Source organism: Bufo gargarizans, chromosome 3 (assembly GCF_014858855.1).
Source record: "Bufo gargarizans isolate SCDJY-AF-19 chromosome 3, ASM1485885v1, whole genome shotgun sequence".
In the NCBI taxonomy this organism is placed as follows: domain Eukaryota; kingdom Metazoa; phylum Chordata; class Amphibia; order Anura; family Bufonidae; genus Bufo; species Bufo gargarizans.
The window spans coordinates 469,246,650-469,258,533 of NC_058082.1; the positions used below are offsets into that span (position 1 = coordinate 469,246,650).

Here is an 11,884-nt window from a genome sequence, read left to right on the forward strand (position 1 = left end):
GTAAGAGGTATGTGGTGCTGTATTTTCCTCCATGTCTTTTTTATTATATGTATTTTAAATTTGGCAACCCAATTTTTCAGTTTAGGACCGCCAAGGGTAGCAATAAATTACGGGCCACTGCGCATGCGCCAAGATTAGGGAAAAATTATGGGCCACTGCGCAAGCATGACTAACCGATGGGGTAGGCAAATTTGACACTTAGAGTTGCTGTGAACGCGCCCGTTATTTTTCCAAACCCTCGGTGTATGCGCACTGGCCCATAATTTTTCCCTACCCTAACCGCTGGTGAGGCTCCTGGCACATGCGCAGTGTCACGGTGTCTAGCTGAGCTTCTGAACAACTCTGCTGTGAAATTTCCCTACCCCGTCGTTGGGCGCCTGCGCGGCGCGGCACACCTCTTTCACGTTATGTCCGGTGCGTCCGCAGGAAGTGACGAGGGTAGGAAAATCTAACGGAACACCGGCTTTCTTGGGTGATGCCATTGGCCACCCTAAGTGCATCCCTGGCAACTTTTCTACCCCGAGTGTCCTCTTTTTTTGAAAACCAAAATATAGTCACAAACATGAAAATAAAGGAGGTGACCTTCATCTTATTTTCAGGAATCATATATTTCCATGTTGTTTACTAATAAAGTCACAAACACTGAATAAAGCAGACAAAACTGTTTGTTGTGGACTACAACAAAATGGCTACCGAATCCAGTTGATGTAAACACCATGGGCCTTGGTGTTTGCTTTTCAGTTTCCCCCTAGCAGTGCCTCAGTTTGTATTCCTAAGGGAAAATTGGACGTACGTTTCCACGGCGACAGGACGCCAGCGTCTGAGAGAGCCAGCAGTCCCGAGCAGCCGCTTATGACCTAGTGAGGCGGGGTTTTGTTCTCTTAACCCTGCCCCCTTCGGGCGCCCCGCCCCTTTTACGCTATGGTTTGCTTGAATGCTAAATAACTGCGCATGCGGTCATCGATGTGATAATGTACAGTCCTGACGAGGTCCCGGCATGCACTTCTGCCGGCGGCTGTGTAATAAGGTACAGTCATCACTGAGCCGTAGCGCAGGAAGCGGCTTGTCTGGTAGGAAGTGAGAGCCCTTACCTGCGTACACCGGGACAATGGCCGGGGAGATGACCATACTGGGTGAGTGACCGTGGATGATGAGAGTGCGGGCCGGCAGTAATAGAACTACAAGTCCCAGCAGTACCCGGTGACACAGGAAGAAGGAAGGTACCACTGGCGGGGCCAGCTGGTAGAGTATAAGGGGGATACATAGAGCTGTTGTCCATAGTGACCAATCAGGTAGCTGGTTTCATTTTCCTGAGAGTCGTTGACAGAAGAGAGCTGGAATCTGATTGGCTGCTGGGAACACTGTCGTCTTGTACCTGACTTGTTGGATTTTAGTCACATGATTATAATGTAGGGAGTAGATGATAGTGGTAGTAGTATGGAAACCCACCAGACTTTATTGTATCCTTGTCTGGGTGCAGTGATCTGAAGTCTGGGACTTCCCATATGTTGTAAAACTACAACTCCCAACATGCCTTGCCTATTGTAATAATAAGTGTCTCCATAATCCCAGGGTTCAGCGCTAGGAGCTAATAGATTTCTCGGGTTAGGACGGACAAGCGCGCTCCACCATATGGTCACCGGACGGACAGTAATGGAAACTTCCCTGACCTCCTGAACCAGCTCCAGTATGTCATTAAACCCCCGGCTGTACTGTCTAATGGGAGTCCGAATCATCCACCTCTAGTCTCACTGGTGCCCCATGCTCTACACTGCATCTCTGCTTGTTCAGATTGATTGCTGTGTATCTGCAGAAGATCAGTGCGCGGATACCGAATTCCCGTTACGGAACTGAAAGGATAATTATGAAGTACAAACGGGCGGATTGGGAACTAAAAGTGGCCCTGGAAAAAACCCAAAAGTGGCCCCATGTTGTAGGCGGGACTAAACTGATAGAAGATGGGGCAATATAAGTAGGGGGGGCCAGCAGAAGTAGACATGGCCGGCAATATCTTAGAGCAGCACAGAATCTAATACCACAGTGCAGGACGAAATACTGCCAATAAAAATAACGCCAATCAAAGGTTACGTGGTGACTCCTGTGGGCGCCGCACCGAATGAGCCCCAGTATTGGGGGGGGTCCGGAGATCCGCCATCATCATAAAATATCTGCATGTAAAATATAAGAGGAGCCGAGCATTCAGATAACAGAATGTGGATGGGCTGCTTCCATTTGTAATGCCAATCTGAACAAGCAGAGCTGCCATGTAAAGCATGGGGGACAGCAGGCACCAGATTCTCAGGTGTGACAGCTAGGCTAACTAGATAATGCGTCTAACTGGCTTTACAGAAAAGGGCTGCAGCTGGCGGAGTACACAGCAGAGCTGACGGTGCGGAGCTGAGAGCGGCCGGTACCTACTGGAAACCGGGGAGATTTCCATAGTGGGTCCTCCTATGATTGCGGGTCTCCTCCCCTGACAGGTCTGATTTAGAAGCTACTTGCATTCCCAATAATTGATAACAACTCTGGAGCATCATCTATTCTTAAGTCTGTATGTTGTGCCATTCCTCTATTATTCCTACTAGAAGTTGTGAATGCATTGATATGAGTTTGCAGAGTAGGTCCGGGTGGGATGTGTCTGCACAGTACTGATTGGGTATTGTAACATTGTGCAAGGACACTCACCCAACTAGTTACACCCAGCTGGACCTTTATTCCAAACTGCTAACCATTCATTCATAAACTTCTAGTAGGAATAATGAAGGAATAGCACTAGATGGACTAATACGAATAGATGCTCCAGAATGCTAATTACATGGAGAATGCAAGTATTTTAAGGCAGACATGTCAGGAGGGGTGACAGGTCCTCTTTAAAGGGGTTGAAGATAAACCATGTGAAGAGGGGCTATTAGTGCATCTATACATCATACAGGGGCCCCCCGCTCTTGACCCCCTTGACGAGCCTTGGTCAGGACAAGCCGCTCCTGTTCTGGGTCAAACCATTCTTGTATTTCAAGGATGCCCGTTCCTCATGTAACACTGCGTCGCAGAGAATACGTCTAGGGGCCGGACAGGTGATTGTCCGGGGGGCCACATTCCCAATGAGGTTGTCTGTTGGTGAGAGACCCCCTTTAAGGTGGGCTCTAAACTGGACCTTTGTAAAGTGAATGTGATTATTGCTGTAGGTGGAGGAGCCTCCTTTATGACGGCTGTGAGGTTGCATCGTAATGACGGCCGCCGATCATGACGCATGGTCTTTTTTTTTTTTCTTGTGATGCATAGGGCATTATTATTATGCTATTTTTATTATAGCATTTTTGGGGGTCTTTTTTTTTTTTTTTTTTTTTTTTTTTTTTTACCCAGGGAAATGTTAAAAAGGAAAAATGTATTTTACTTAAGAATTCATCTAAACCCTGAAACTGTCCCCTGTTCCTGCTGTGACCGCGTCCTGAGGACGTCTATTCCACAGATTCACCGTTCTTACAGTAAAGAAGCTTTGACTCTTCCGGAGAACTTTTTCCTCTCCAGTCGGAGGCAGTGCCCCCTTGTCTTTTGAGCGGATTTTACATGGAACAGTTTTTCACCGTATTTTTTGTATGGCCCATTTATATATTTGTATAGGTTAATCATGTCCCCCCTAAGGCTCCATTCAGACGTCCGTAGTGCATTGCAGATCCGCACTACACCCGGCCGCCACCCCATAGAAATACCTATTCTTGTCCGCAATTGCGGACAAGAATAGGACATGCTCTATTTTCTTGTGGAGCTGTGGACCAGAAGATCTGGGCCGCGATCCGGAAATGCGGATGTGGAGAGCACATAGTGTGCTCTCCGCATCTCTTCCAGCCCCGTAGAGAATGAATGGGTCCGCACCCTTTCCAGATAATTGCCGAACGGATGCGGACCCATTCTACGGAAGTCCGAATGGAGCCTTAGACGTTTCTTCTCAAGAATAAATACATTTAATTTTTTTAAAGCGGTTGTCTGGATTCAGCTCTGAATTGGGACAACCGCTTTACTTTCTCTTCATAACTAAGACCCTCCATGCCCCTTATCAGTTTGGTCGCTCTCCTCTGTACTTTTTCCAGCTGCAGAGCTTCCTTTCTATGGACTGGTGCCCAGAACTGAACTGTATATTCCAGATGAGGCGGCACCAACGCTTTGTAAAGTGGTAATATTATATCCCTGCCCGGTGAGTCCACCATGCCTCGTTTAATGCATGGCAATATCCTGGTGGCCTTAGAAGCAGCTGGTTGACATAGTATGCTGTAATTTTATCTACCATCTACAAGGACACCCAAATCTTTCTCTATAAGGGTCTCTCTCAGTGCTACATCACCTAGGACAGGGATGCCCAACCTGCGGCCCTCCAGATGTTGCAAAACTACTGCTTCCAGCATACCTGGACAGCCAACAGCTATTAGGGCATGCTGGGAGTTGTAGTTTCTCAAAAGCTGGAGGGCCATAGGTTGAGTATCCCTGCCCCAGGACATATGAAGCACAGAGATTACTACCAAGATGCATAACTTTACACTTTGTGCCCCCCCAAAACTCAAACAAGATCTTTGGGGCGCATTTTAACATAACACTTTTATTGCTGGTTTCTCTTGTCACTGGGGCGGACATATTGTCCTCCTGGAGCCTCACTGCTAAGACCCAGCAGCTCGTGCAGTTACCCAGGGACACGGTCGCAAGGACAGGGGCGGCATTGAGTATAGCGTATCCAGTGATTGACTTCTCAGCCTTCCTAATGGGGTCCCCGCACCTGCACATTTAGCGCACAGCTGTTATCAGGAGCCGCACGCTATACAGCCTTGCAGACAGATGCGGACCACCCGGAGGGTTTGCGGCGCGTTAATGTCAGATTTGCCCTGCTGTGTATAGGAGAGCCGATGAATAATAATACTGTGCAGGATTATAGGAAAGCTGGATGGTGTAGCAGTAGCAATGCCAGCCGAATGGGTGGCATGTGGACTTCTGAGAGTCCTGGCCGTGTGCTTCATCACTGTGTACCCCTCCATACTTTATCGTAGACACAACTCTTATCAGATACACAAACGTTAACGTTTCTTCCTTTTTCTTTCAAACCAGGTTCAGCTATCTTGACTCTCCTCCTGGCGGGTTACCTGGCACAGCAGTATTTACCTATGCCTACCCCAAAGGTGATTGGCATAGATCTCGGGACGACATATTGCTCAGTTGGCGTATTTCAGCCTGGCACAGGAGAAGTGACAGTCATTGCAGATCAGAGCGGCCATCAGAGTATACCGAGCATCGTCTCCTTCACTGAAAACGACGTGTATGCTGGGTACGAAGGCCTGGAGCTCGCCGACGCCAATCCACAGAACACGGTGTATGACGCCAAAAGGTTTATAGGGAAGACCTTTACCCCTGAGGAGTTGGAGAGAGAAAGTGACAGGTATCCGTTTAAGGTGAGAGGCCTGCTCCAGAGATCATCGACCAACCACAAGGGAATAATTAAAGGGGGGTTCCACATAAGTGTGTCTTGAGATTTCGGTTATGGAGCTTGAGGCCTCAATCAGATTGGGCATTTATGATGTGGCAGGAAGCTGTACTGCATTTTTAGGCGTCGTCCTGTCACATCTGAATATTGGGCATCGGATGACCTAAGGCTGAGTTCACACGAGCGTGACAGATTTGGTCCGGATGCGTTCAGTTAAACTCGCACCATTTTGCAAGCAAGTTCAGTCAGTTTTGGCTGCAATTGCATTTAGTTGTTCAGTTTTTTCCGCGCGGGTGCAATGCGTTTTGATGCGTTTTTCACGCGCGTGATAAAAAACTGAAGGTTTACAAACAACATCTCCTAGCAACCATCAGTGAAAAACGCATTGCATCCGCACTTGCTTGCAGATGCAATGCGTTATTAACGCAGCCCCATTCACTTCTATGGAGCCAGGGCTGCGTGAAAAACGCAGAATATAGAACATGCTGCGATTTTAAAGCATTGCAGAAGTGATGCATGAAAAAAACGCTCATGTACACAGACCCATTGAAATGAATGGGTCAGGATTCAGTGCAGGTGCAATGCGTTCACCTTTTGCATTGCACCCGCACGGAAATCTCGCCCGTGTGAACTCAGCCTAAAGCTTCATTCACACATCAGTGATTTCCATCAGTGATTGTTGTGGAGGGCGCACTGCGCAGCCGCCCTCTATTCATTTCTATGGGGCCGGCCAAAAATAGCCGAGCCAGCTGGCTCAGATAATTCCGTCGTCCTCATAGAAATGAATGGGAGCGGTGGCCGCGTAAGTGCTGTGCGCTCCCATTCACTACTATGGGGAGAGTGCTTGGTGGTGGCCGGACCCAGGAAAACCTGGCGTCCTCTGGCCTCTTCCTTCCCCGCTTTGTTCTCTGTGTAGGTGTGGGTCCCAGAGCTAGGATCCGCACCTAATAGGCAATGGGGGCATATCCTAGCAATATACCCCCATTGTCTTTGATGGGAATACATTAATGACATTCCATTCCAAATCCCCGTTTTGCATCTAAAACAACCTCCACTCTTTTTGGAAGGTTTCCTGCCAGATTTTGAAGTGTCTGTGGGAATGTTTCATCCAGAAAAGCATTTACTTCAATTAGGCTGAGCTGCATCTAGGCCGTGTGATTGATGAACGTGATATTACTTGGCCTAGGGAAAATTGAGAGAAGGCCGCTACTAGGTGTTCTGGTTTATTCTCAAACAGCTAACTGGTGGGGGTCCTGGGTGTCAGACCCCAACCGATCAGATACGGATAACCTGTCCTTAGGATAATATAATACATAGAACTATAAGTAACAGCACACTGCTTATCAATTGTACAAAGATATAAGCAAACGATGAATATCAAATAATTTTGATCAAAAATATGTCGGGCCCATCTACCACCGACAAGGTCCTACTCTAACACATGGCTCTCCTGGGCTAACAACCTACAATCATTTTTTTTTTTATTGTGTTTCAGCCAAGGTAGCGTGCACCTGCATTCTCGGATTTATACATTATGGAGGTGCTGGTTTCGTTTATTTTTTCTTTCCGTATCCTGAGGATCGGTCATCAGTATATACATCTCGGAAAACCCCTTTAAGTGACCTATTGAGAGCAAACCCTTATTTTACAAATGTTTGTAAATGCAGACTGCATGGCTAGGGGCTGTTTTTTTATTATATCAGAATGAGGGCTTAGTCCATATATAATGCTTGCATCTATTGTGTTAGTGCATTATAATTTATATTTTTTTAAATTATAGCCATGGACATCCGCATATTTATTTATCATATCGTGCAGGATATTTTTATCTTTGTTTTTTTATCTTTTTTTTTTTTTTTTTTTTTTTTTTATGTGATTTTTGTTTGGTTTGTAGTATATGCTTGAGGAGGTGGGACCTTTTAAGTGTGAATGCGCTCCTAATTTATCCTGGGAGTAGCATTCCTGTGCACTTTTGCCCCGCCTATCCCACAGACGACCTTGATTAGGTGGTACATATAGCTGTGCTTGCTCCTCCTCTCATCGGTTGCTGGATGCACATAGAGGTGTCTAGGAGCAGTACACTATATGTGCAGTGTCTGCTCTCCTGCACATAGATGCCCAACAGCATAGGTAGGTTTACCCTAAGTTCACACCTGAGCGTTTTACAGCGCGTTCAAACGCGCTGTAAAACGCTCAACACATGAAAACCAATGCTTCCCTATGGGAATGGTTCTCACCTGGGTGTTTTACAGCGCGTACGATCGCGCTGTAAAACGCCCGACGCATAATCAAGTACTTGAGCTTCTTTGGGGCGTTTTGACGCGCAGGACACTGCAGTCAATCACACAAACGCGCGTCAACTATTACAAAAAACGCGCATAAAAACGCGCGTTTGAGAAACGCTCAGGTGTGAAAGCAGGGTTAGAGTAGGACCTGCTTGACTGAGACCACCTTGGCGCTGGTAGGTAGGCACAGATGTGTTTTGATCAAAATATATTGGCTAAGAGTCTCAGATTTTATTATATCAGAATGAGGGCTTAGTCTATATATAATGCTTGCATCTATTGTGTTTGTGCATTATAATTTTTTTTCTGTGATTCTATTCATATGTAAGGTAATCTGATTGTCTGCGGTATTGTCTGTTTCAGGTTCTCTACAAGGAGGCTGAAGCTATGTATTATATCAAAACCAATGAGTCGTTCACAGTGACCCCTGAGTACATCGGCTCTCAGCTCCTTCTCAAACTAAAGAAGATGGCGGAGGAATATCTTGGTCTTCCTGTCTCTAAGGCCGTTATTTCAGTGCCTGCAGAGTTTGATGAAAGGCAACGCAATTACACTGTTAAGGCGGCTAATCTTGCAGGTATGTGACCTGAGGTTCCAGAGACATTTACGGCCTATTAGCCATGCTGATTGTGGGGGTCCTGGAGTTCGGACCCTTGTTGATTACACATCGATGGCATTTTCTAAGCATAGGCCATCAAAGTTTAAGTCCTGGAGAACCAGTTTAAGCTGTCAAAGATACTTACCAGGAGAAGCCACAGGGGCTGTGCCTGTCTATGTAGCCTGGAGTACTCTGACCTGGGGCTCATGCACACAAATGTGTGCTGCCCATGCCGTTGCAATGCATGGGCACCGTCTGTGTAGCCGGCGCTGACTGATGCAGACCCATTCAACTTGAATGGGTCCACGATTCGTCCGCACCACAAAAAAAATAGAACATGTTCTATTTCTTTGTGTGGAGGCACAGACTGAAATGCCACGGAAAAGCTTTGTAATGCTTCTGAGCCCTTCCGCTCCATATCTTCCGGTTTGCAGACCCAGTCAAGTGAATGGCTCTGCATCCGTGATATGGTGCACACATAGCCGGTGCATGTAAATTGCGGACCCACTGTTCGCAGGCCACAATACGAGCCCCGCCTTGTGCATGAGGCCTTATTTAGAGGGTCACTGTCAGCCACTGGGAGAGGTGGTCATGACCATCATGGATAAATCACAAAGACTTTCCCCACAGCCTATTTTAAATGTTTTTTTGTCTTCATAATGCAGGTCTAGATATCCTCAGGGTCATCAATGAGCCCACGGCAGCAGCGATGGCCTACGGATTACACAAAGCTGACGTGTTCAATGTCCTGGTGGTGGATTTAGGAGGAGGAACGCTGGACGTCTCCCTTCTGAATAAACAAGGAGGGATGTTCCTAACAAGAGCCATGGCAGGTAATAACAGGGGCTGGTGCTGTGTGTGATATATAGAGCCCGAACGGGTATTGTCCCCGATTAGAGAGACACTAGTACCTCGGAACCGAAGCAAAGTTCGTTTTTAACTTTAAAAGTCAACTACTGAAGTTATTCAATGAAGTCTGAAGACTTCACAAATTACTTACTTCGGCTCATCGGAGCCCATACATTCTAATACTGTACGGAGACGTATTATTCCGAAGTTTTGAACGAAGCGACTTTGGATGAAGCATCCGAAGCTTGCTTCACTCAACACTAATGGCTAACCTCCGGCACTCCACCTGTGGTAAAACTACGACTCCCAAGATGTACACTTGCTTGGCTCAGAACTCCATAGAAATGAATGCAGCATGCTGGGAGTGGTAGTCTCGCCACAGCTGGAGTGCCGAAGGTTAGCCATCACTGCCCTAGCCTAATGGTGCCAGTTTATGTGACTGATTCACTTTATATGGTGCCTTTTGGAGTTATGACACTACCACACCCACTTACAAGGCTCCCCAGACTCCCATTCACAGGGTGTGATCCACACATTCCTACAGACTGATTGGTTTATAGGGATCACATGTTTGGCACGCCAGTGTTCTTCATATATAAATGATGATCCCTCTCAGCCAATCATCAGTCAGGGACAGGCTGATCCAGTACACCTCTTTGAATGGCGCCCAAATGCAGTTCAGTGGGTGCTAGGTGGGGCATCTAGTGAAGATACTTACATAGTATGGCGCCACCTGGAGTTCAAAATGTATAGTCCATTGCCTATGTATTTAACTAGCTATGTTCAGTCACTCTCCCCAGCCAGGTCTCTGCACAGAGACCCTCTGTTCACTGCAGGGCAGCCATTAGGAATGCAGTAGCATGGCAGTTTAGTGAGAAGGCTTCTGCTGTAGGGAAAGTAAGAAGAGACTATATTGTCAGCTGCCAGAGGGGGAAGGAGACTGATTCTATCCAGAGCTCACCCCTGTCGCCATAGATTAGAAGCAGCATAAAAAAATAAATTAAAAAAAAATGATTTTTTTATGGTAGAGACACTGCAGATCAAATGAAAGTAACATATTACTTTCTGGACATTCGGTATGGAGCGTCTTTGTATGAAACCCCTATAATGTCCGTTGCTCACAGATTTTACTCATAATCTGTCTTTTCAGGTAACAATAAACTCGGCGGGCAGGACTTCAATCAAAGACTCTTACAGTACTTATATGACAGTATTTATACTACATACGGGTCCCTGCCTCCCCTGAAAGAAGAGATCCACAGGCTCCGGCAGGCCGTGGAAGCAGTCAAGTTGAACCTCACCTTGTACCCTTCCTCCTGGGTCCGAATGCCATTGACCTTGCCCACACGAAAACCAGCAGAAGGGGACCCCAAAGAGGGAGCTGTACGAACGGAGGACCAACAAGACGACCACAGCAGTATGAAACAGGTCCATTTCGAAGCCGAAATTTCACGGAAGCTCTTTGAGCATCTCAACGAGGACCTGTTCCAGAAGATCTTGGTGCCTATTGAACGGGTGCTAAAGGAAGGACACCTTCAGAAGGGTGAAGTGGACGAAATTGTCCTCGTCGGTGGCTCCACCCGAATACCACGCATACGCCAAGTCATCAGGGACTACTTTGACAAAGAACCGAATACATCCGTAGACCCAGATTTGGCTGTAGTCACAGGAGTGGCCATCCAAGCGGGGATTGTGGGGGGATCTTGGCCACTTCAAGTCAGTGCAATAGAAATCCCCAACAGACATTTAAGGAAAAAAAACTTTAACTGAAACTGATTTCAGTATGTATTTGAAGGTGACTACAAAGTTGGCACTTTATCTCATTTTTAAGTCCTGCCCTCAAAAATTATTTATTTTTTTAAAAAGATGCTTGAGAGACATATACAGAGGATGCGTGCAGGGTAGAGAACCTTGCTCTATATATTTATTCCACTTGGGTATCTGGTACAGTTCGTACCCACTGTCCATTGAGCCTTACTTGAATGTACTGTAGCAGTAATACCTGCATGTTGGGCCCTGTGCCTAATGTATATGCTGGGAAAAGCTCTCGACCTATACGGAGGCTGCGGTGCCGAACTGCGGCATCTGTCACCAATAGACCATAATCCGTTCCAATAATATGTTACAAGCTTTTCATGTGTCACTCATAGGGTTCCGTTGTAAAAAAAAAAAAAAAAGTTTAATGTAACTTTTTACTGGACTCAAAGTGTAATCTGTATTTGCTATTCCATATCCTCTTTTTTGCAGTATACAGACATATACAGGTCAGAAGGCCACTTATGGAGCCCTATGGGCCTGTTTAGGAGCCTTCCTGGTGCTCATTCCAATGGAAAAAGTGATATGAGCAGGCCCTTATATACACCGGAGACTTAAAAAAAAAAAAATTTATGTTAGGTTTTGTTACTTTTCATGTATATAAGTATATGCAGTAACATTACGTGTATGTTGATCCGGGAACGTACGCGGTCTGACATGAATCTAAGGGAATTAAACCTTTTCTCCGTTTTCTGTATTTGATTTGTTCTCCTGTCATTGAAAATTATAAACATTATGACTCAGTTCACACTGGATGATGTGGCGTATCGTTAGTAAGACAGATCGGATACCATTGAGATTTATTATGATGTCCATTGGGGTTCTATTGAAGTTTTCCTAATTTTGACAGCAAGAATAGCGCTGCATACTAAG

At 46.2% G+C, this 11,884-nt stretch overlaps 1 protein-coding gene across 1 annotated transcript; it reads left to right on the forward strand.

Moving 5' to 3' along the window:
- Window positions 1-1,008: 1,008 nt before the first annotated feature.
- On the forward strand, window positions 1,009-11,884 carry LOC122932377 (heat shock 70 kDa protein 13-like). Its single transcript, XM_044286747.1, has 5 exons — window positions 1,009-1,133; window positions 5,092-5,432; window positions 8,113-8,326; window positions 9,013-9,180; window positions 10,347-11,884. Exons 1-5 carry the CDS (start codon window positions 1,109-1,111, stop codon window positions 10,964-10,966), a joined length of 1,368 nt encoding a protein of 455 aa, XP_044142682.1. The 5' UTR covers window positions 1,009-1,108; the 3' UTR covers window positions 10,967-11,884.